The sequence below is a fragment of the Zingiber officinale genome, chromosome 4B (assembly GCF_018446385.1).
Source record: "Zingiber officinale cultivar Zhangliang chromosome 4B, Zo_v1.1, whole genome shotgun sequence".
Lineage (NCBI taxonomy): Eukaryota > Viridiplantae > Streptophyta > Magnoliopsida > Zingiberales > Zingiberaceae > Zingiber > Zingiber officinale.
In genome coordinates this window covers 1,758,633-1,783,952 of record NC_055993.1, presented here as the reverse complement: position 1 = coordinate 1,783,952, position 25,320 = coordinate 1,758,633, and the positions used below count along the sequence as shown (strand labels likewise).

The 25,320-nt window shown below is 38.8% G+C and overlaps 2 protein-coding genes and 2 non-coding genes across 6 annotated transcripts; 2 read left to right on the top strand and 2 right to left on the bottom strand.

Annotated features, from left to right (window-relative positions):
- The first annotated feature begins 9,752 nt into the window (after nucleotides 1-9,752).
- Nucleotides 9,753-16,035, top strand: LOC121974376 (TOM1-like protein 5). 3 transcript variants are annotated; one of them, XM_042525404.1, is made up of 10 exons: nucleotides 9,753-9,982; nucleotides 10,388-10,495; nucleotides 10,735-10,813; nucleotides 10,956-11,054; nucleotides 11,145-11,258; nucleotides 11,869-12,026; nucleotides 12,584-12,659; nucleotides 12,948-13,033; nucleotides 14,812-14,973; nucleotides 15,347-16,035. In XM_042525404.1, exons 1-10 carry the CDS (start codon nucleotides 9,975-9,977, stop codon nucleotides 15,720-15,722), a joined length of 1,266 nt encoding a protein of 421 aa, XP_042381338.1. In that variant the 5' UTR covers nucleotides 9,753-9,974; the 3' UTR covers nucleotides 15,723-16,035. The 3 variants fall into 3 exon arrangements, with proteins under 3 accessions (XP_042381338.1, XP_042381337.1, XP_042381339.1); XM_042525403.1 differs by having other exon boundaries at nucleotides 9,755-9,991; XM_042525405.1 differs by lacking the exons at nucleotides 9,753-9,982; nucleotides 10,735-10,813.
- A 527-nt stretch (nucleotides 16,036-16,562) lies between these two features.
- TRNAS-AGA lies at nucleotides 16,563-16,644 on the bottom strand. The gene has a single exon. It is a non-coding gene; the product is annotated as a tRNA-Ser (tRNA).
- A 669-nt stretch (nucleotides 16,645-17,313) lies between these two features.
- Nucleotides 17,314-17,395, bottom strand: TRNAS-AGA. Its single transcript has one exon. It is a non-coding gene; the product is annotated as a tRNA-Ser (tRNA).
- A 955-nt stretch (nucleotides 17,396-18,350) lies between these two features.
- On the top strand, nucleotides 18,351-25,271 carry LOC121974375 (TVP38/TMEM64 family membrane protein slr0305-like). The gene is made up of 7 exons (XM_042525402.1): nucleotides 18,351-18,806; nucleotides 19,320-19,372; nucleotides 19,868-19,960; nucleotides 20,045-20,268; nucleotides 21,104-21,170; nucleotides 21,931-22,041; nucleotides 25,041-25,271. The coding sequence occupies exons 1-7, from the start codon at nucleotides 18,416-18,418 to the stop codon at nucleotides 25,062-25,064; spliced, it is 963 nt and encodes a 320-aa protein (XP_042381336.1). The 5' UTR covers nucleotides 18,351-18,415; the 3' UTR covers nucleotides 25,065-25,271.
- Nucleotides 25,272-25,320: the final 49 nt, after the last annotated feature.

The following is a 25,320-nucleotide window of genomic DNA, read 5'->3' as shown; positions in this document are numbered from 1 at the left end:
TATCACAATATGATATTATTGGATTATTTTGCTTACATTTGAGACTTTCAAGAATTCCTCTACTGAATAAGCTCTGCTACGTATTCAGCTTCAGTAGTTGAGAGTGCTACAATGTGTTGCTTCTTTGAACAACGAGAGATTGCTCCACTACCAAGATTGAAAATATAATTAGAAGTACTTTGAGAATCATCAATACTTCCTCCAAAATCACTATCTGTATAGTCAAAAATTTTGATAAGCATATGTGATTTATAGAAGATGTCATAATTAATAGTTCCTTTAACATATTGAAGAATTCTTTTTGTCACTTCCCAATGATTTGAATAAGGTTTTTTCCATAAATCTACTAATCAAACTTACTGTGTACATAATATCGGGTCTAGTGGTAGTGAGATACATTAAGTTCCCAACTAGGCTTTGAAATATGGTTGGATTCACTATCTTTCCTTCACCATCCTTACTTACTTCAAACCCATGATGCATGGGGTTGACACTGGATTTGTATTTTTCATGTTGAACCTCTTAAAAATTTGAGTTGCATAGTATCCTTGCGAGATAAAAATTCTTTCTCCTGATTGTTGGACATTAATGTATAGAAAATGATGCAGCTCATCCAAATCTATCATTTCAAACTCACTCATCATAGAGTTCTTAAAATCTGTCAATATTTTTAGATTATTTCTGGTGAAAATAAGATCATCCATATAGAGACTCACAAGCATAGTATCACATTTAGAATTTTTCTTAATATAAAGAGTATGCTTAAAAAGACATCTTTCAAAACCATATTTGATAAAATAATAATTAATTTAGTCATACCATGGACAAGGTGATTGCTTCAACTCATATAATGTCTTTTTGAGCTTATATACTTTATCTTCTTCACCTTTTTTCACAAAACCTTGTGGTTGTTCAAGATAAATTTCATTTTGAAGAAAATCATTTAAGAAAACCGATTTGACATCCATTTGTAATAATTTCTAACCATTTTGAATAGCAATTAAGTGCAATAATTAATCAAACTATATCAAGTCTAGAAACATGAGCAAATACCTCATTGAAATCTTCATCTTCTTTCTGTTTGTATCCCTTGCAATCAATCTTGCTTTATATTTATTAATGAAGCCATTTGGATTGGTTTTAGTCTTAAAAATCTATTTCACACCAATCGGAGATTTGTATAGTGGTAAAGTAGTGAGCTCTCATGTACCATTTTTCTCAATGGAGCTTTTTTCTTCATTCATAGCATGAACCAAATTCTTTTCTTTTGATGCTTCTTTATATGTGATTTGATATTCTCCGGCAAAGAATGCAAAAATGACTTGATCTATCACATTTAGCTCTTCAGTCTCATCATAAATATCTCTCAAACTTCTTGTTCTTCTTTGCTATGGTGATGGAGACATGTCTCTTTCAGGAATATCAGGTTGCAGTTATTGGATCGTGAGCACGTGCCAAATCTGATAAAACATAAGAAGCTTTCTCATCAAAGTGGACGTCCCTGCCAATCACATTTTTTTATTTTGGGATTGTAAAGCTTGTAAGCTTTACTTCTTTCATTGTTTTCACTAAAAATGCACTTATCAAACTTGTCATCAAGTTTTGTTCTTAAAGCATCAGGAATATGTGAATATACAAGACAACCAAACATTTTTAAATGAGTAGCATTTGGTTTATTTCCATACCATGTCTCATTTGGAGTAGAATTTTGTAACATTTTTGTCGGTGATCTATTGATTAGGTAGACGACACAAGAAGTTGCCTTACCCTAAAATTTAGCTAATAATTTTTTTCTTCTTCAACATGCATCTAACCATGTCTATGATTGTCCTATTTTTTCTTTCCGCGACACAATTTTGTTGCAGTGTATATCGAGCTGTCAATTCATGTCCAATACCATGGATTTGATAAAATTCTTCAAATAAAGAAGATAGGAATTCATCTCCTCGGTCACTTCTCAGATTTTTTTATTTGATAATAAAAAAATTCCACTTGAGTATTTTTGAAGACTCTAAAGAAAGAGAGAGCTTCTTATTTTTCTTTAACAAAATATATCCAAGTTTTTCTAATGTAATCATCAACAAATAATAAGTATAAGTTACCTCCAAAAGATAGTACACGCATGGGTCCACAAAGATCTGTGTGGATAAGTTTCAATGGTGAATGTGATTCCCACTTAGATTTAGATGGGAATGTCTCTCGATGTTAATTGTTTTCCAAGCTAACATTTTTCATAGACTTCACTTATCTCATCAATTTTAGGAAGTCCTTGAACAATATTTTTTTTCCTAACTGCTTTAAGCTTTGAAAATTCAGGTGTCCAAATCTGGCATGCCACAACTTGAAAATTTCTTCATTAGCAGTAAGATAACAAGGAACATTTATAATATCAAGTTTAAGAGAAAATAAATTATTTGAACTCAAACTGATCTTTGCCACATACTGATTTTCCTTCTTCATGGTGCAATACTTATCAGCAAAATGAATATCAAAACTTTTTTCTCAATAAATGACCAATACTAATTGGATTACTCTATAAACCCAGAACATAAAATACCTCAAGCATTTTGTCAAATTTGCCGGACTTTATTTTGAAAGAGATTTCTCCTACTTCTTGATATCAGGGCTCCACCTCCACCGTTCGGGGTCGAGCTATCGCCACTGGTCTCAGATCAGAGTATCACCACCGGTCTCGGACCGGACTATTGCCACTGATCTCGGACCAGAGTATCGCCAGTAGTCTTGGACCGGACTATCTCCACTGGTCTCAGACCAAAGTATCGCCACTGGTCTCAGACCGGAGTATCGTCACCAGCCTCGGACCTGAGTATCACCAACAACCACTCGATCGGGCTTTAGACTCTCGTCCAGTTTGAGTTATAAGCGAGTCTGCTCTCGCGACCAACGACCTGCCGATCGACGTTCCAGTCTCTCGCCTCAGTGCAAGTTATAAGCGAGCATACTCTTGCGACCAACGACCTCCCGATCAGTGTTCCAAACTCTTGTCCCAGTGCGAGTTATAAACAATCATGCTATCACGACCAACAACCTCTTGATCCGCATTCCAGATTCTCACCACAGTGCGACTTATAAGCGAGCCTGCTCTCGCGACCAATGACCTCCCGGTCGACATTCCAGACTCTCGCTCTAGTGCAAGTTATAAGCGAGCCTACTCTCGTGTCCAATGACCTCTCGGTCGGTGTTCCAAACTCTCGCCCGAGTGAGAGTTATAAGCGAGCAAGCTCTCGAGACTAACGACCTCCAAGTCGGTGTTCCAGACTCTCGCCCTAATGTGAGTTATAAGCGAGCATGCTCTCACGACCAACGACCTCTCTGTCGGGCTCCAGACTCTGGCCCTGGTGTGAGTTATAAGCGAGCATGCTCTCGCGACCAACGACCTTCCGGTCGGCGTTCCAGACTCTCGCCCCAATGCGAGTTATAAGCGAGCCTGCTCTTGCGATCAACAACCTCCCGGTTGACATTCTAGACTCTCGTCTCAGTGCAAGTTATAAGCAAGCATGCTCTCACGACCAACGATCTCTTGGTCAGCGTTCTAGACTCTCACCCCAGTGCGAGTTATAAGCGAGCATGCTCTCGCGACCAACAACCTCCCGGTCGGCGTTCAAGACTCTCGCTCAGTGCAAGTTATAACTAAGCTTGCTCTCGCGACCAACGACCTCCCGGTTGACGTTCTAAACTCTCGTCCTAGTGTGAGTTATAAGCAAGTATGCTCTCACGACCAAAAACCTCCTAGTCGACGTTCCATACTCTCGCCCTAGTGTGAGTTATAAGCGAGCATGCTCTCGCGACTAATGACATCCCGGTCGGCGTTCCAGACTCTTGCCTAGTGCGAGTTATAAGCGAGCCTGCTTTCGCGACCAACGACCTCCCGCTTGGCATTTCAGACTCTTGCCCCAATGCAAATTATAAGTGAGCCTGCCCTTACAACCAACAACCTCCCGGTAGGCTTTCCAAACTCTCACCCCAGTGCGAATTATAAGCGCGCGCTGTCCAACTGCACATCGACTAGCTGATCAGGTACTCTTCTCAGTTGTCGCTCGGTCGGCACTCTTCGCTCACTCGCTGCTCTTCTCGGCACTTGCCGCTCAGTCAGCACATGTCCCACTCGCCGCTAGGCTCGCGGGCTTCGTGCCCACTTGGCTCATAGGCTTTGTACCCACTCGGATCTCCAGCTTTGCCCCCTCTTGCATTCGCCTTTGATGGGCTCCACACTTGCTCGGTGCATCGACGTTGTGCCTTTCAATCTCTCAGGATTCCCTCCTCCTCGGCTCACGAGCTCTACGCCTGCTCGGCTCACGAGCTCTGCGCCTGCTCGGCTCACGAGCTCTGCGCCTGCTCGGCTCACGAGCTTTACGCCTGCTCGGCTCACGAGCTCTGCGCCTGCTCGGCTCAAGGGCTCGGCTCAAGGGCTCTGCTCCTGTTCACCTTCGATCTCACGAGCTCCACACCCGCTCCGTTCACAGGATTTGCTCCCCCTCAAGTCACAGGTTCCGCTCTTATTCGCCATCGACCTCTGGGTTCTGTTCAGCATTGTCTCTGTTGCTTGGTCAGCACTTTCTCGATTGTGCGCTCGACTCTGCTTACCCGTCCTCTTTCTACCCACTCGACATTATCTCGGTCGCTCATTCAGCATTCTTTCGGTCACTCGGTCGACATCTTTATAGCCGCTCGATTAATATTGTCTGACCGTTCGCTCGGCCGCTCACTGCTACCACTATGTCGCTTGTCTAGCATTCTCTCGGACGCTTGATCAACATTCTCTCATATGCCTGGTCGACATTCTTTCAAGTGCCCGAGATTCTCCCGATCCGCTCGTCCGTCATTTTTCCACCCGCTCAGCGTTCTCTTGATTGCTTGGTTGACATTTTTTTGGCAGCCTGGTCACATTTTTCGATCGTCAGGTTGTAGTTTACTATCACTCGATCGATATTTTCTCAGTCATGCGCTCGACATCGCTTGCCCGTCGTCTTTCCACCCGCTCGACACTACTCAGTCTTTTGATTTGTTCCGTTTATATACACGCTCGCTTGGCATATATTGGGTATCATTCGGTCGTTCGATCTAATTCTCTAGATCGGCCTTCTAGACTCTCGCCTGAGAACGAGTTATAAGCGAGCAGAGCTCACATGGCCAACGACCTCTCGATCGGGCACAATGACTAGTTGGCCGAGTTCTTTACCTGATCAGGTGCTGATCTCACTTGTTGCTCTATTTGACATTCGTCGACTGGTCGACGTTCCTCTCATTCATCGCTCATGCCTCACTTTCCGCTCTGCCTGACACTCGCCACTCGCATCTCACTCGTCTCTCTGCCCCACATTTGCCACCCGATCGACACTTGTTTTTACTTCTTGCTTTGTATTTGCATAATTGCTCGATCGCTCTGCTCAGCATCGCATGACCATCTTCTCGATATCAGTCGGTCTCCCTCGGTATTCGACCGATCGTTTACTTAGCATCCGTTTGGCATTGCTTTTTGTCGCTCGGTCTGCACATGTTTTTCTCATCATTCTGCCAAGCGCTCGTCGTTTGTTGTTATTCGTTTGATGATTATACGACAGGCCCAATGATCTAACTCTACATTCAGGAGTGATTCTACATTAGGTTTGGTCTAGTCAGTTAGACTTGCACCTCCTTCGACTAGACTTGAAGGGAAACTTGTAATGTGGATATGTCTTAAAGGTAGAGTAGGAACAGGAGGGGGAGGAGGGGTGATTTTGTCATTACACTATTTAGGGATTTAATTGGGAGAAGGAAACACTGTTGAAAGGAGGCTGCATCGTTGGACTTCTCCACCGCCACCATAAACAAGGGAGAGGGAGCTTCTTCTTGGCCTCTCACCGCCGCCAGCGAGCGACGCCCGCCAGCGATGACCGCCTTCGAGCCGTCTCCTTCCTTCTCTACGACAGCAACACCGGATTATCGCCGACACTGCCTCTCGCGGCTGCTTCCTTCTTCGAGTTGGCGCCACTATGGCTGCCAATACAGCCGCATTACCCCCTTCCTCCTTGACACACACGTCGCTTCCTGATGTCGTCGATGCAAACAACCCTCTCCTTCTTCATGCCAACATCGTTGTCTCTGCCCTCCTCTGAGGTCTGTTGCCCCTGTCCTTCATCTCCTCCGCTGCCTCATGCACGCTGCGCAACCCCCTTCGCGAGGACATCGGGTGCCACTCCCCTTCTCTTCCTCCTGAGGCTACTAGCTTAGACGCCAACGATACCGGACTCGCATTGCCACTGCCGCTTCACGTTGGGGGGTGCCGCCTCCGCTTGAGCCCACCAACCAACACCACCTCGGCCCCCCTCCTCTTCTCTCTCTTGGTTTCACTCTCTCGCTAGACGATGTTGCCGTCGCAGGGACCTCACGCACCTCTGATGAACGCCGCTAAGCAGGCGACGCTACCTCCCGACGCCGATATCGCCTTTGTTGCCTCACCTCGCGCTAGCAACTGCCTCCACTACCAGACAAGCATTCGGACGTCAACATAGGGCGTCAGCGCTACCTCCGTCGCCCCACGATGCACTCGGTTCTCCCTCATGCAAGCCGTTGCTCTTGGCATCACCTTCCTCCCCCTTTTTCAGTGTCGCCGCAGGGGCCTACAGTCACCATGCGCCGCAGCCTCCCTTGCCGGTAGTCTCCATGTGTCGGCAATCCATGTGTCGGCAGTCCACGCGTCGACATCGTCCCGGTTCTGACTCTGTGTCACTATTGTGTTTTAACCCCTGTGCCGATCCAGTTTGTGTGGCGTATCCTGTCCTTCGTGCCGTTATTACTTCCGACCTATGTGTTGTTATTGTATTTTGGCTTGCGTGTTGTTGTCACAGTGCAACCTAAATGCCACTATCATCTCTCGACCTGCGTGTCGATGTCATATCCCGATATGTATGCCATCTTCCGGATGTAGGTCGTGCTCGACTAGGTACAGTCAGATCCAGCTCTTCCTCCTACTCAGAGTCATATACTCTTCTGGGTCACGACAACTCGAGCAGCGTCTCGATCAACTCATAGATCCACAAGAGAGCGCCCCTGGGCCAGGGTACGTTACCGTACTCACTCTCTATTTATTTTATTATTCTAGTATTAACATATTCCTTATACATTCGTTAGATCTGCCTCGAGCATCGGGGTACAAGAGATCTGGACGATCCGATCACTGACTGTAGGTAGTGTTGACCAGGGGACTTCTGACGACTTGGTCAACATTGAAGTTAGCTCAGCATACCCCTTCCTCCGAGCCATATCAATTCGGTCAACATTTTAGCCACCTCACCCCGTGGTCTATCTGACTCAGTTTTCAGACAGGATCATCCCGGCTTATGACAATAATGATATTCAATATAAAGTTTTGTACCTTTGCAATTTCCACATCCTCTTCCTCTTTGGAAATTGTAAGAAAATTATTTCTCCTCTTTTTGAGACTCTTCATTCCTTTTTTCTTATGACTGTTGGTAAGAAAATCTTCCACCTCTTCTTTGATTTCGACCTCCTCCACGTACACAATAAGAGCCACGACCTCTCATGGATGTGACCTGGGATTTCCAATATGACTGTTGAAGAATTCTAACCTCATGAGCTTCCAATATTCGTTGTAAACTTTCCGAGGATATTAGTGAAAGATCTTGTGGTTCTTCAATAGCGACTACCATATGATCAAATTTGCTTGATAGGCTTCGCAAGATTTTCTCCACCACCCTTTGGGTCTCCATGATTTCTCCATTTGATGACATTGATTCACAATAGAACTGGTTCATGTGAAGTACTCTGAAACTTTTTCATTGTCTTTCATATCTAATTTTTCAAAATATGCTAGTAGAGACTGTAAGTGTACCATTTTCTCTTGGTCTTGGCCATAATAGGTTGTTTGTAGAATCTCTCATGCTCTTTGAGCACTCGATGCTTTTGAAATCCTTACATAAACTAAAATTTCAAGAGCTTGATAAATTTGAAAAGAGCTTTTCTATCCTTTTGTTTCTTGCTCTTCAAAATATTTCTTTATGGTTCGGTTAATTGATCTTCTTCCTCCAGTACTCCTTCTTCAATAACACACCATAAGTCTTGTGATTCAAAACATGACCTCATAAGAGTGCTCCAATAATCAAAATTTTCACCATTGAATTAAGGTACAAGAGAAATGAGATTATTAGCTGATCCTATCCGGAAACTGAGTCAGACAGACTGCCGGATGAGGTGGTTGAAATGTTGACTGTGAGATGCAGTGTCGGCGCTAATCTGGTGTCACTGGCGTAGGGTAGGAAGGAGGCGGCTCGGAGGCGATCATCGCTCGTTGGCGACGACGAGAGACCAAGAAGAAGCTCCCTCTCCCCTGTTTGTGGTGGCGGTGGCGGAGAAGTCCAACGAAGCAGCATCCTTTCAACAGTGCTTCCTTCCCCCAATTAAAGCATTTAGTGTAATGATGAAATTGCCCCTCCTTCCCCTCCTAATTTCTACTCCGCCCTTAAGACATATTCACACCATTGGCCATAGTTCTGATACCAAATTGAAGGAAGAAGAAGGGCTAGGAACTAAAGCAAGAGATTTAAGGAAAAAGAAGAAGATTATGAAGCAAAATGGTTTTCTTTGTATGAGACTTCTTATTGCTACGATACACTCACAAACGTAACACTTCATCCATATTTATACATTTTTGGATGATACTTGAGATCAAATTGGACTTTATTTTTTTAGAAGTCTAAGAGACATTTGAAATTAATTTGTAATTTGATTCTTGAATTTTGATTTAACCCAACACCGCATAATATCCCCATAGGATATTCAATTGACTAAAAAGTGACAATCTTACTACAATGGGATAAACACATAATCTGAGAACTACAATAAATAAGCCTTTTGACATCTCACAAGATATCCTAAAAGATGACAAACTTACTATAATGAGATGATCAATTTTTGATGGACACATGTCCTCAAAGTGAGTATTGGGCATCTTTAGTAGGCTTTTATCAGAAAGATGGGCTTTTATTTATGCTACCATAATAAAAACCCCGTCTCTCTAGAAAAACCCCCAGGAAAGAGGCCCAATATTTCAAAAGCCCAAACAGCAATTGATCAAGCCAATCGCTTGACTTTTTACTCCCACCGTCAACTGCATTGTTCAAACGGACGACCGAAAAGTCAAAGCCGTACTTAATTTAAAGCTTCAACACTTTGCACAGTTAAAGCAGAATGAATTACAAGGACCATCAATGACTTTCGAGTGCAGTGTACTCCTACGTAACCAGTTATATCATTTCGAGACGCTACCTACGCCTTCATTTAATTCATAGAGAATCGTCAGCTGTCCATGTGCCAACACTGAACCTCGTCATTTAATAAAATGAAAAGTGATTATTTGGAAATTTATATTTCAAAAAAAATATTAACGAACGAGAAAATTTTGAAGTGATTTTGCTAATTTAAAAAAGATTTGCTACGTTTTTCTAAAAGTAGGTAGACTTTTGCGGAGGCAGTCCGTCCTTCCCTTATCGGATTTTGATCAACAGGACACGACTCTTAAAGCTGTTACAGTGGCCCACGAGTCGGCGACAGCCAACTGGGTCGGGCCCGGGCAGCCGCCGATCCCATGTGCGCTCCACCACTTGTGTCGCTCCCGGAACACGGTCCAGGGAATGTGCCCCTCTCCCGTTCTCTGTATCTGCCTTTTCCCACGTCGGCAGGCAGATCGCCCCCGCTCCATCGAACGGTCGCGATCGATTCTTCTCGCGGCCAGGGAGGAGAGAGAGAGGCGCTACTGTTGCGCCGGGCCTTCGGCCCCACCGGTGTCACCCCTGTCTCAGAGCTGTCGTCGCCTTCTTCGCCCTCTTCTCTCTTTCCCTCCCTCCCTCCGTCTCTCAGTTCACTCTCTCTGGTTCTCTTCCGGTCTGTGATTCACACAGCCAGCGATCGGTAACCAGTACGGGGCGAGGTTCGGATCGAGCAGCAATAGCGGCGAAATGCGGGGGTTATTGCGGTTTTATTTTCCGGCCTTCACCCTAATTCCCGCTTGAATTGGTTGTCGTTTGTGAGGGTTTTTTTTTTGCGTGTCTGAAATCTTCTTCGCATACCTTGTTCTTGTTGCCGTGTTGTGCCTTGCCTTGGCTCTCCCGTAAGACACCTTCGTTTTCCTGTTTTCCCGTTGTTTAGGTGTTTGAGAAAAAAGAAAGAGAGAAGAAGATATCTTCTTATGACGGATCGAGTTGCGTTCGTTCCTTGTGATGTTCAATTTTATTTAAACGGGACTGATAGATTTGTTATCATATTTTTAATCTTTGTGTTTTAACTGACCTTTGGTGCTCAATTTCACGTCTTTATCTTATTTTAGAAAAGATTTGGTATTTACTTCCACTTATCATTTGATTGCTTGCAGGACATCAATGGCTGCCGATATGGTAAATTTGGCAACAAGTGAGAAATTAAAAGAGATGGATTGGGCCAAGAATATTGAGATTTGTGAACTTATTACACACGATCCAGAGTACCATATTTACTTATGTTATTGTGCTTGTCATTTATAACTCTCCAATTACACACTATCTATATTACGTGCTTGACGTTGGTTCTCACTGTCATAACTATACTAATATGAAGTTGTAAAAGCTATTTGTTTTTCATGTAGTTTTTCCATTTTGTGGATATGTTTCCGCTGTCCATTATGCTTTTAATCTCAAAGCGCCATTCTCTTGTAGTTATGACCACAATTGGTTGCTTTTACAGGCAATTGAAATATGTCATCAAGTCAATAAAAAAACGGTTAAAGAATAAAAATGTTAATACACAATATTTCTCTGTTATGGTAAGTCCCCTTTTATATTCTTTTTTGAAAGTTGATTTCTTTCAAATATTACTTCATCTAAACTATAAAAATCGACAATTGATTTGCTTTCTTCTCTTCCACAAGATGGATTATATGTCTATTTTACTTGATTGCTATGCAGTTGCTGGAAATGGTAATGAATAACTGCAGAGAGCAAGTTCATAAACAAGTGATTGATAATGAACTTCTGCCAATTCTAGTAAAGATTGTGAAGAAAAAGGTTATTTCTCAATTTTATCTTCTAGCAAATGCTGATAATATATTTTGTCATTTTAAACAAACAAATAACTATTGACTAATTTGGTTCCAGAAGGACCTGCCTGTTCGAGAAAGAATATTTCTTCTTCTTGATGCAACTCAAACAGCCCTTGGTGGAGCCTCTGGAAAATACCCACAGTACTATGCTGCATACTATGATCTGGTGGTAAGTAATGAAAGCTTGAACTTTATCCATTTGCAAGTGTTTCACATCTAGAAATCCTAACTCTTTTACCTAGTGATTTTTTCAAAGATGCTAGTGTGATTTTGTGCTTTTGTCCAAATCAGTTCTATATTTTTTCATTCTGTGATAGACATTCTTTCTCAGTGAGATGTCGAATTTGAATGAAGGTTCAAATTTTAGTGGTCTGCTGCTAATTATACTTGGGAAGCAAAATAGTAAGAAAAGCTGCTGTTGGAGGAGGAGGTGGATGGATTTATCTTGATCTAGCTCATCTTCACTCTTATCAGTCTTGTCCTGCACTTTTTACATGATTTAACTCATGTATGAGCTAAAAACAAAATTTACTACAACTATTTATTTAATTACATTTTCCAACCTCACAATAGATGAAATAAGACAAAGTTCCACAAAATGTGTTTTACAGGACCAGACAGCAGAACTGGCTATAGTTGGATATTTTTGTCCCTTTTTATGTCTCATTACTTTTTTTTTTATCTTATGTGCCTACTTATTTTGATTAATTCATCTATCTTGTTCAGTATGATTGTTTAGATGAAGCATTACTGAAATTTAGTTTTTCTTACTCAACAAGTCTTCTGGAGTACAATTTTCCCACCAACCTCATGTTACTATATCTCAAGAACCTTTTCCAGAAAAGGAAGCAGAAAATATTCATTCTCAAGAACCACAATTTCAGAAGCACAGAAATATCGACAACCAGCTAGCCACTCAGTCCATACCTGACTCTAGGTACAGTGAGCTGGTAATTTTGCTTTGGATAATTTGGCTTATTGTGTCATTTTTAGCTGGAGGCAGAAACCATTTTTTTTGTGTGCGTGAGTTAATGTGAATGTCTGGAAATTTGTTTTAAGCTTTATTCCATCAATTTTAGAAGTTTCCACACGATGCTACCTCAATGTTTATATAGAGCCGCATCTATTCTACTACACTGGCACCTCATGTGCTGGATCCAATGTATTGCTTGTGTGATATTCTTTAAAGGTAGAAAGCTGCAAATGACAAATGGAAATCTTAAGTTTGAGCACAAATAACTGAGATGTTCGTGGTGGGGAAGCATGTAGTTTAAATATAGTTTGAAATGATGATGCATCAATTTTTTCACAGCATGAAGATTACACTTTTTTTTCTGTCAAGCACTTCATACTATATTTGAGTTTGAAAATGTTCACCCTATATGAGGCACTGTTTTTCTTGGAATATCAGTTGCCATTGTTCTTATTCTTCCAACAAAGGCTTATGATATTAAACTCATTCTTATTTATTCTTTTCCTTGCTTGTTTTCTCAGCACAATACATAAAGCTTCTAGCGTCTTGGAAGTCCTACGTGATGTGTTGAATGCTCTAGATCCCAAGCTTCCACAGGTATCATTGATATTAACTTGCTTTCCTTGTGCATCTCTTATATAATGTATGATTTTCTTAATTAAACATGTAAAGTGATTTAAGTTGGCATATTACTATGAAATCACTGGTTTTCAAGAAGTTTGACATTTCAATCATGACTTAACCACTAAATTAAGATTTAAGAAATTAGTAGTCTAAATTACAATGAGTGACATCATCATTCTTGCTCCATAGGAAATGAGGGAAGATTTTGCATTCCCGAATTTAAAATGAATGTTCACATAAAAACTTATACTGTATGTGCAGGGCGTGTCTGATGAATTTGTATTGGATCTGGTGGAACAATGCTCATTTCAGAAACAGCGAATCATGCAGCTAGTGATGACCTCACGGTAAGATTCCCATCCTTTTTATCTATTTGTATTAATGTTTTCCTTTTTTTTTCTTCTTTGGGCATGGCTATTCTGTTTTCTTTTCTTTTTCTGCACAGTGTGTGACAAATAGTTTCGAAACTTTTTTATGAAATGCAAAACACAGTGAAACAATATGATTCCCTCTTTTGATTGTTTCTCTTATTCTAATTTGTTTAGATATTTCTTATTCCTTTGTGAACAATATTTCATGTTGGATAGCTAGTTTTAGAGATTTTACCATAGTTGGGAAGACAAAGGGTATTTACTTTATTGCTAAAACTAGGGAAAGAATATAGTGAGAACGATAAAGCAATTAAAATAAGATTAAATTTTATTTTTAGAAGTGCTCTACTTATAATTTAGTTTTGGATGTTGAAAATTATGGTAAGTTTAGGAATCATAAATGTGTTTGTAATGCTAAATCAAGTATAGAAGCTTTATGCTGTGATTCCTATGATGGAAGAGGCACTATTGACTGCTGTTTCATTGGGGCGAGAACAACATGCCAGGGACTTATTACCACAACACATGCATGCATTACTTCTGCTCACATTGTGGGGAAGCAATGTTGTGCCCGATTTATTTCCGGTCAAAATTTGCATCAAAGAACATTTTTAAAAAATCTAAACATAAATTTTTATTATGTTTTTAAACAATTAATTTTGAAAATGTAAACTTTCCTCCCTCTTTGTTCCTTTAAAGGAATCACAAATAGGGAACACCTTATCTTATTCTTGACTGCCAAATGTTTTGCCTTCTTGTTTTCTTCCTGTCCTTATTTCCCTTCCCTATAGAAAATTGACCCTTGAAGTAAATGAAAGTAGGTAAAGGAAGATATAGGATCAATTTATAAGTTGCTTAAGCTAAGAATTGAGATGTCTAATTATTGGATCAACTATTTTAATATCTGCTTATAAGAATAAAGGTGACCTACAACATTAATGCTGGAAGGATTACGTAGTTGAGTTGTCCTATAAAACTTTTACAAAATGTGATCAAGAGAAGAACAAGCGATGAAACAAAAATTTATAAAATCAATTAAGTTTTGTGTTTTGGATCTAAAATAGATTTTATTTAATTAATAACACAACTAATGGAGCAATATGGATCAAAGAAGAAAGATATGACTAAGATTTTTGCTAACTTAGGAATAAAGGCCCTAAATGGTTACTACAGTGAGTTTTAGAGAATAAAGGAATACCTACTAATTATATTGATACATAGAAGACATGGAAAATTATATAATTCGTAGTGCTAAGGCTACTAAGTTTCTCATTGGCATAAGTTATTTGCATATGAAAGGGAATAATTAACTTGGATGGATAGGAAATCCTTTGCATTTATGTGATTTAGATATCTTGAATTTATTGAACAAAAAAAGGTGTGAGTGAAGATATATTAGGAGGAAAACTAGGTGGAGAGTTATGCAACGAGATTCAAGCTAAAGAAATAGTTGAATTTCTCAACCAAGTGGAGACTTATATCTCTTGAACTATTGCCATCATCACTAATTTGTTCTCCTACATCAAAGATTTAACTCAATACATGGTTAATACACGGGTTAAACCAACAGTCATTTTATCATCTGACATATATTTCCTTTTGTAATAATAAAATGCATGCCTCTTTTACAATCTGATGAACCCAGGTAATAATTTATAGTGCTTGTCAGTTGTCATAGAGCTCTAGAGTTTCCTCTGCAAAAGAAATTACATGTTGCTACCTCAAATATAAGCTGGTGTTTTTGATACCTTCAGGGATGAAAATTTGGTTACTCAGGCCATTGAATTGAATGAGCAGTTACATCAGGTATTAAGTCACCATGATAGACTTCTCTCAGTTAATGCTACAGCAACTCCAACATGGGATGTCAATGGGGAAGGGGAGGAGGAAGAGGATGCAGAAAGCCTGTGGCGAAGGTAATATTAATTAGCTTCATATTTTCTTTGTTCCATATGCTGAAAAGATTCAGAAGACAAAGTGGGTCATTTGAGAAGTCTGTTGTTGAATTGTCCGTCCCAATTTGAGTTGGGCCATTTGAGAGGTCCGTCCCCAATTTGGATTCTTTGGTAATTCATCGAATTGCCTGGACACCAAATAACTCGTAAGTTTTTATAGATGGTCTTCCAGTATGTTAGAGCTTAATTGGTCAAATCATCTTAGTCAATATCAGTTAACAGTTAACACATACAGTTTATATATTGTCCCGACAATCTTGAACCAAGATGGTCTTCTTGTGTTTCCGCGTGCTTCACATATTTGTTCAGTTATATTATTTTCCTGAAACTACAGAATAACAAAAGGAAAAGCTTGCGCGGAGGATAATTCAGACGACTCAGTACACGTTTTCAGATCTATTCCCAAGGAAAAGATGAGCCGACCAATCATCAGACCACTATGCATTGAATCATCTGATCCTGATGTTAAACCGTGCCCACCAAGCAGCCATTCAATTGGTTTAGGAACCGAACATCATTCAACTACCAATTTACCACCACCTCCATCTCAACACAAAGAGAGGGAGAGCTTCTTCAACGACCAAACCATGGACAGCTCAGGTCTGGCAGCTCATGTCAGGGATCTATCCTTGCGCAACCATGATGGTAATAGTTCTGGAAGTTGCAGCACTGATTCTAGTGAAAGGGATGTATATGTTTTTCGTGACTGACAACAATTAGAAGACTAACTATAAGCGCCCGCCCCCGCCCCTGATTCAATGCTTATGGCAAATTTGCAAATTGTTTCCCCCCTCGTCCATGCTGACCATTACATTCATTGTAGTTTATCTTCTCTTGTTTGGGGAGGTGAGTGTTGTATATAATATGGCAGGAAGAACAATGGTTATTTTATCAGGTTACCATGTAATTCTGTGCATTGTTTTTGTGTGTTAACTGAACCCGGGCCTTGATGTCCAAATAGAATGTTGGGAACATGTTTCTTTGTGAATGACTAATTTTGATGTGACAGTTGATGCCTATTAATTAATTGGTTGATGTTTGTGATTTGGTGGGAGAATGAAACAACTGTACTATGTATATTCCAGGTGCTTGCTGTTTGTGTCATCCTTCATGTAGTGTATTTAATAATGATTCTATTTATTAATTCTATTCTTTCCCCAACAAAACACTTAGCTTGAATTCTCCTTGCAAGTTGCAAGACTAAAAGTGGGCATTTTTAAATCGATCAAAATTACGAATACCTTTTTCACTATTTGAAATGGATTATCCAACTAATAAATCGGATCAATATTGGATTGTGGTTTTTTTCCTTTACAAATGTTGACATGCGGTGGATGAATATTTCCACCATTTCATAAAAATGAATTTAATTATAAAAAGTTGCATATGTGAATCGGGATTACTCGCGATACGTTATATCCTATTTGTGCTGAAATGTATAAAATAATGCTAAGCTAACACACAAACAAAAGAAACATTTTAAAGAATATCAATAAATTGAAAAAAAAAAAGTTAAAGTCGTGTCGAATATTTACTCTGGTGTTGAAAAACGTGGTCGGCAGGATTCGAACCAGCGCGGGCAGAGCCCACATGATTTCTAGTCATGCCCGATAACCACTCCGGCACGACCACTTGTTGTTTACAGCCCCATTTATATTTATATTAAGTTTGTACTCTCTTATCTAGCAACTTCTCCATAAAGGATTCACACGAGCAAAAACTCCCGCTGATATTTTTTTTAAAATAATAATATTATATATTTAGAAGCCATCGCTGTACTTTAACAATATTAAATTAATATTTTTAATATAAAAAAATGATATTATAGTATAATTGGATCGAGATGAGATTCTGGTCGGGAGAAAAAAAATTTCCCAATTCCTTTTCTGATAGTGATCAGGACGGGAAAAATCTCGAACCTTCGGGTCGGAAAAATATTAGGTCGAAATATTTTCAGGTCAGAAATGAGATGAAATTTCTTGAAGAGTCGTGATTTTCAATACTTTTTTTACTACAACTAATAAATTGGATCAATATTGGATTATGGTTTTTTTCCTTTACAAATGTTGACATGCGGTGGATGAATATTTCCACCATTTTATAAAAATGAATTTTATTATATAAAGTTGCATATGTGAATCGGAATTACTCGCGATACATTATATTTGTACTGAAATGTATAAAATAATGCTAAGCTAACACACATACAAAAGAAACTTTTTAAAGAATATCAATAAATTGGAAAAAAAAAAAAAAAAAAAAGATAAAATCATGTCAAATATCTCCTCTGATTTTGAAAAACGTGGTCGGCAGGATTCGAACCTGCGCGGGCAAAGCCCACATGATTTCTAGTCATGCCCGATAACCACTCCGGCACGACCACTTGTTGCTTATATTACAGCCCCATTTATATTTATATTAATTTTATACTCTCTTATCACATCAATTAATAGCAACTTCTTGAGAAAGGATTACACGAGCAAAAACTCAAATAATAATATTATATATTTAGAAGCCCTCGCTGTACTTTTCATCATATATTTATAACACCTAGGACTTAAACTATTCACTTATATCATTTTTATAAGAAAATATTATTACTTAAAATATTGAATTTCGCCACTAGTCAAGACACCTCAACCATGCCAGCGATCACTGATATCAAAATATAACTAACATCAACCAACTTATCAGTAAATAGCTAATACAAAGCATGCAGTCAGGCAACATCTCCTTTCCCTGCTACGCAAGAGACACATATACTTATGGTTCAGTTAAACATCATCTACACTTAAAAAAAAAAAAAAAAAAAAATAGATCCACTATCTCAGTGATTATCTTAGTATCGACCCTACAGATATAAAGGGAGATTCATATAGATACATAGACTATAAACGCATGACAAGATAAACCTCAAAACACGACAGACCAGGGACCCGACAAAGAAGTAAACACAAACCTTGTCAGCTTCGTTTCACTTGACAAAACAGATCTAGAAGTTCCTTCTAGTTTATTCCCCCTTTCTTTTTCCGGCTATATATATTTCTCCTGGAAAATCCTGATCATCTCCCAATTCTTCGGAGAAAAAATATTCTTAATTCAAGATCCGCATCTTCGATTCCTAGAAGAATCCATCTAATTGTTTTTTCTTTTTCTTATTTTTCCTTTTTCAAAACTTATTTTCACTACAATAAGAAAATTAAAATTATTTTCTTCAATTGGAGGACTTGACACGTGGAGATATATCGTTCTCCAGTTCAAGGACCATCTCTTATCTGCCAAATAAATAAATAAATAATATATAAAAATAAAAAGAGGATAAAAGAAGGACTGAAGAATATTGAAGCCGGCTCATCTGTCGTCGCTTCGTCTCCGCTCCATGGCAGTCCTCAGCATCTAAACAATGCAATCGACGAGGACTTGCCCCTCCTCGCCCCTCCTCGCATCTCCCTTTCCTTCCGCCTCCTCCTTCTCCTTTTCCTTCTCCACCGTCACTAGGCGGCGCATCACTATCTTCCGTCCGCTCTCCTCCCTCAGGGAGTCCAAGAAGGCCACTCTTCGTAAGGCCACCAACGTCCCCCGGAATATAAGGTTCGAAGACCGAAAGGGAAGGGGCGATGGAGGCCGCAAGGAGGAGGACGACGAGGGGGAGCTCGGCGGGGATTCCGCTCTGAAGGGGACGATCCTTGCGGGGATTCTTTTGGTAGGGGTCGTCGGAGGGTTCGGGACTGTTGGGTACGTGTACAGGGAGCAGATTAATGCTTTTTTGACTCAGTTCTCCGGTTTCATTGACGGTGAGGTCCTTTGCCCTTTGGAAAAATTGGATTTTGTTTGTTTGTTGGATTTGGGGGGGGATCGGTTGGTCCATGTGGTTCTGTGAAATTTGAGTTTTTTATTTCTTGTTAATTTGCCTGTCTCAATCGAGTTCACCGGACATTGAAAAGTTGAAATGTTGAAATTTATTACGCAATGCTATGTTTTGCATAGAATCCTCCTCTTCCTATCTCCAAAAGGCAATTCATTGTGCGCAGCTGTCATGGAGCTTGCAACTCTTGTCTCTTTCAGTGTCAAGAAATATTTAGAGAATTATCCAACAAAACAACATTATCGTTTTTGAGGACCTTGTCGCGACTTATATAATCAGATAGATGGTCGTACCTACTAACTTGAGAAAACGAAAATGAATGCTGATTTTACATTTTTTTTTTCTTTGATTTTTGTTACATTATTTGTTACTTCTAGTGAATTAACTGTTCAAGTTTTTTATTTTTGTAGTGTTTGATGCCAACGACTCTTTTATGCTTTAGGTTATGGGCCCGCTGGGTACGCTTTATTTGTGCTCGTTTATTCTGGACTCGAGGTAAGAATTAATGCTGGTTAGTTCTTGCAAAACATTACTAGTAATGGACAACAGAAACCCCTATATTGGACTTGCATTGACTGTAACAATCTCATGACAATCCATGTCTATCAACATCATTGGAAGTGTTGGGCTAGTTTGAAAATTATAAAAATAAAACTACCATTTAAAAACGAAACTGTTGCTACCTTTAAGATAAGTTAAACTAATTAGACACTTATTTGATTGTCTCCCTGTTAGTAAATTTAGGAGCAGAGAGTAGAATTTGATCCTTTGTTATTTTCCCTTTTTGACCCTTGTTTTTTTGTGAGGATGAGCCTTGATAAGATAATTAGGTTGTGATTGTGCAACATAGGTGATTGTGGGACCAAATTATATGCAAGACTTTACTTGTAGGTGTAAAGATGCATATGTTATGTTGCTAACATTTACCTACATCAATCTCACTTAAATTTTGACATCTTATGCTCTCAACTCTGGATGTTTTTATTGTAGATTTTGGCAATTCCAGCAATTCCCTTAACCATGTCAGCAGGACTTCTGTTTGGTAGTGTGACTGGAACCATCATTGTATCGATTAGTGGGACGGTAAGTTGTTTGCGTCAACCTTTTGGTTCAAGCTAACTTCTGACATTAGCTGCAAGTTCTTACTTCAATTGCTTGATTTTCTAGATTGCTGCTTCGGTAGCTTTTCTTATTGCTAGGTATTTTGCAAGGGAACGGATTCTCAAATTGGTTGAAGGAAATAAGAAATTTTTGGCAATTGACAAGGCAATTGGAGAAAATGGCTTTAGAGTTGTTACACTCCTTCGATTGAGTCCTTTGCTCCCATTTTCTTTGGGAAACTATCTATATGGCTTGACATCAGTGAAGTTTGTGCCTTATGTTCTAGGAAGGTTAGTTGTGTTATTTTGCATCCTTTTGTAATGTACGCTTGCATTTTCTGCCTTTTGCTATGTTTTTCTTTTACTCTGGATGCAGTTTCATGATAATTGTTCTTAATGAGTGGCAATTGATGGCATATTTAATATGGTGGAAAAGACCATCAAAAATGAATATGGAAAGCATTTGGAAAGAATGGTCCAATAATTGTTATTTCTTATTTTACTGGTGATTTTTCACTTGTTAGACAGTTGTTATCCTAGAGCCCACATGATATAGTTCAAAGTAGCAGATTAATGTGGCTGCTTGTCTTTGTCCTAGAGCTCTGCATTGGTCATTCTACTTGAGAGGCTTCTGTTGATTTCATAACTTGCTATTTTCTAATTCTTTACTGAATTAGTGAATAGTTTGATGTATAGCTACTAGATTGAAACTCCATCTCTATTCACTTAGATGCTTCTTTGTATATTTGTTCATATTTTCCTTGTTAAATTGTATTTATCAGCAGGGGGTACCTATTGAAGAATTAGTTACAAGTTTAGATTTGCCCCAATGCATGATTACATTTATTATTAGTCTATTATGCAAAAACTGGCTAACTAGGCAAAAAAATTCGTCATAATTAAGCTTGTTGATTGGGATATGTTTAAATAAACTTCAATGTTCTGAATGTTTCTCAATATCAGTTAGAGACTACCAGTGGTAGACCACTGCTTTTTTTAAAAGGTATTTGCACTGTCTTCTGCTCTATTCTGGTAGACCGCATTCTGGCATTACCTTCGTAGCAAATATGTGAACTCTCTGAAGCTTATGTCTTTAGCTTTTAATGATTAACTTTCTGGTTTGCAGCTGGTTGGGAATGCTTCCAGGGACATGGGCTTATGTTAGTGCAGGTGCATTTGGGCGAGCTGTAATTGTGAGTTTCTCTGAGTTATGAAGTTTTGCAGCTAGAACTTCTTTGATGTGCATGTTTCATTTGATCATATATTTTTGCATACTATGCTTTTCTTTGTTCATCATTTTTCCCCCTACTGTATGCTTGCTTCTCCAAGCAATGCTGTAACCTCTAGCCATGACATGTTGAAAGTTGAATTGCACAAAGAATTTTTTCTAGAAACACAATAGAGCATTGTGATCTTGGCGGCGATATGATTGCAAGTCAAGATTGCCACCTTAACATTGCCTTTCTCTTCTCTTTCTTCTATTTATATCTTCTCTTTCTGGATGATTATAGTCGCATGAGGTACTGAGGAATTAGGAGTCTATCTCCTGGACTCATAAATAAAGACACAAGCATTAACACCCATTAATAAAGAAGCTAGCTTGGTTACTTCATAGCTATAATGATACCTTACCTGGAAAGTGCGAATGGTTTGCATATGGAACAGGAGGGCCTAGTTTTGCTGAGGAACTTGGAAGTACGCAAACCTTGAGACAACCTGTTTCTTGGCTATATTCACTTCAATTAAAACAAGAATACTTGGTCAAGGGCTCTTATTTATGTTGCAAAGTTTCATAACAATTACATTTAGCCATATCCATCGTCACTGCCTTGAAATTTTACTTTCTTGGCATTTTTTTACTTCAGGATAAATACTGTTGCTTTCTGCGTGGACTTTGTCACCATTATAATACGCTTTCAAAGAACTTAGCTTAATTATTTCTTGTTATTACAGCAAGAGGAGTCAGATGTGGGGTTACCAGGAGGGAATGGTCAGTTACTGACTCTTGGCTTAGGGCTGTTATTCACAGCCATTGCTGCAGCTTATGTAACTCGTCTTGCAAAGGTAACAACAGTCTACTGCATACCTTATTATTTATTACCTAATCTTTTGATAACTTCAAGCAATCTTTTCGAGGTATGTGCATTACTTGTTATTTTCTTTGCTTCCAATTTTCGAAGATAGTAGGCTCTAAGTGTGATTGAACATGCATTTATATTTGGAGTTGCATTCCTCCTGCAAATATGCAAATTAATGGATTGGAAGAAAATAACTAAAGTGAAAATATACCCCCTTCAGGATTTGAAGTTATGTTTGCATTGTTCTATCACGTAGTATGAACCCATTTGAAAATTGCATTAAAATCATATATATTTAAAAGTAGATGCATTCCAAAATCAAGATTAACAGAATAACACAAAATACAACAAAACAAAATCTTCTTAACAAAGGATCACTTGTTTTTTTTTCGAAAATGATGAAAGGATTAACAGGTTCCCCCAATTGTATATAAAAAAGAATGTTAAATGTATAGTGATACAACAAGACAACTCAGTGAAAATCCAGCTCAACTCTAACAATAAAGAGGGAAGGATTATAATTGATAAAATCCAAACATTGACTGTCCTGTAGGAATCATAGGAAGCAACCATGAGCATAAAGCCTCGTGGTGAAGACATTTTACTCAGCAACTCCTACTGAAAAGTGTGGTTTCCAAGGGTATAAAAATGTCAGAGTCTCTGATCTGTTAGCCCCCAGATGTTCTTCCCTTTCTAGCTTTTCAAACTGTGAATACTTAATCCTGAGCAAAAATATTTGAAATTCATAAATGTTGAAAAGAGAGAGCCCACCTGTTCACGCCGAGCATTAATTGAAAAGGAGGTCCTCCAGCTTAAACAATGGCAGTAGAGCAATTCCATCCAATCGACGTAGGCCAAGACACTGAAAGAACATGTGAGCTGCAGCCTCCTTATCATAGCTATTGCTAGAGCTTATCTCACAAATTCAACCAACATCTTCTACACAACTGGTTCCTAGTGTTAATCTTGTTTTGGATCATCAATCAAGTGAAAATTTGGGCTGTATTTGACACATGGTTTGTGAGTAGGTTCGATGAATGAAAATGTGAAGTCGAGTGAATAAAGAAGTGGCCTTTTGTGACCATTTGCAGAGTGATAGTTAACAGCTTCAACGCACTGGAGAGATCAATAGGATAGCAATATGAAAGTTCCAGCAAGATATTGGTGAAAGAGATCCTGAATATTGATGGCCCCAGGTTGCAATATGACAGAGATTGAGAAAGTGTCAATACAAAGGTGGGCTTGTTGTGCCAGTGGCTATGCCAAAAGGAGACCATGTGGCTACATCAGGAGGCTATGCTTCTTGGACATGGATTACAGATTGTTAAGAGCAGAGGATCTTCTAGCCCAAACTTTCGTATTTTATATGATCTATTAACATTTTTTTTTTCAACTAACAAATACTCCTAAAATTTACCTTGAGACCAGTATCAACTCTTCGCGTTTGGTTTACAGGTTTGGGAATGAGGGGATGGATTCATTCCCAAACTTTGTGTTTGATTGATGGGAATGAAATTAAGACTTTGGAATGAAATCTCAAAACTTGAGTATCGATGAAACTCACATTTTCTCTTGGATTTTGATAGGAATGGAAATGAAAATTAAGTTTTGGATAAAAATACTCTTAGGGGATGTATGGTTGGTGGGTTTGGGAATGAAGGAATTGAATGATAGTAAAAGATAGTTTTTGAATTGTGAGTTTGGGAATGATAATTTGGGAATGATTTCCAAATTTATGGGAATCAGCCAAACTCATATAACTAGGTGGGTTTCATTCTCATTCCCATTCCCATTCCACCTTCCTATCAAACTCGTACTCATAGTCATTCCCATCATTTAACCAAACATCACCCTAATATTTTTGTTCAATTTTTCTTTCATTTTAGTTTCTCTCTCCTTATTCTCTCTCATCATACTTTCTCTTTCCTTATTCTCTCATCATACTTTCTCTTAACATACTTTCTCTCTCCTCATTCTCTCTCATCACGCATTCTCTATCATTTTCTCCTTGTATTCTCTCCCATCACACACACTCTTTCCTTATTTTTTCTCTCTTCATTCTCTTCCATCATACTTTCTCTTTCATTACACATTTTCTCCTCATTTTTCACCACACTTTCTCTCTCATTTATACTTTCTCTCTCCTACCATACTCTATCTCTTCATTTTCTCGCATCAGACTTTCCCCCTCTTCATTCTCTCCCATCACACTCTCTCTCCTCATTTTCTCTCATCACACTTTCCCTCTTTTCATTTTCTCTCATTATACTTTTCCTCTCTTCATTTTTCTCATCATGCTTTCTCTCTCATCATTCTCTCTCATCATATTTTCTCTCTCCTAAATTTTTATTCATTTTTTCTCACCACACATTCACTCTCTTCATTTTTTTCCCATCATATTTTTTCTCTTTCATCATTCTCTCTCATCATATTTTTCTCTCACATTTAACTTTCTTTCTCATCTAATTTTTTCTCTTATTTTCCTCTAAGGGTAAAAAAGAAAATTTAGATTCATTTCAATTGAAAATATTTCACTAACCAAACATTATTTTTAAGAAGAGTAAATCTTGTTGGCCAGAATCTGTCCAGCTAGAAATCTCTATCTCCCAATTAAAATGCATGTATGGACATGCATATAATTAATGTGGTCATATGAAATTACTAAAATACCCATGCATATGCATGCATGCATATATTCTAGCTGGCCAGATTCTGGCCATTTAGCAATACCCTTTTAAGAATGATACCCAAATTCATATCATTCATATTCCATAATACTATAATATTCATTCTCATTCTCATTTCTAGGAGTAAACCAAATGTCACCTTATTAGTTAGATCGTTCCTGTGCATCTTGATGCTGATACAATAGAAATACCTTGGACGAACTATGCCAACTATATTCGTTTTTGAGACGTTTATTCTTCATATCCTCTTTGTTCTTTGGATGATAGGAAATTGAATTTTTTCCATCGTTTGTTGCAGGATGCAGTAAAAGATATCGAATAGGATGGCTATTTGTGGGGCACAAATTTCTAGTCAATGGTAGGCCCCAAGACTGATTGCTTTGCATGTTTTAGCGCATGTATATGCATGTATCTCTCAGCTGCATGTTATACGCTGTAATATATATTTTTTTTCAATGCGAAGGATCCAATTGTAAGATGACGACTTTGTATGCATCCTCAATTGTAAGTTCTCCATTCATGAAGGTCATTGTTATGGTCTCCATCTTAAGAACAGTAGCATATAACTAAATTGTAAA

Bases quoted from the DNA above. Each gene is read 5' to 3' on its own strand.
- LOC121974376 (XM_042525403.1), top strand. The intron at 11,259-11,868 runs GTAAGTAATGAA...TTACTCAACAAG, and splicing joins CTGCATACTATGATCTGGTG to TCTTCTGGAGTACAATTTTC. The intron at 12,027-12,583 runs GTACAGTGAGCT...TTGTTTTCTCAG, and splicing joins CAGTCCATACCTGACTCTAG to CACAATACATAAAGCTTCTA.
- LOC121974375 (XM_042525402.1), top strand. From the start codon at position 18,416: ATGCAATCGACGAGGACTTGCCCCTCCTCGCCCCTCCTCGCATCTCCC. The intron at 19,373-19,867 runs GTAAGAATTAAT...TTTTTATTGTAG, and splicing joins TCGTTTATTCTGGACTCGAG to ATTTTGGCAATTCCAGCAAT. The intron at 21,171-21,930 runs GTGAGTTTCTCT...TTGTTATTACAG, and splicing joins CATTTGGGCGAGCTGTAATT to CAAGAGGAGTCAGATGTGGG.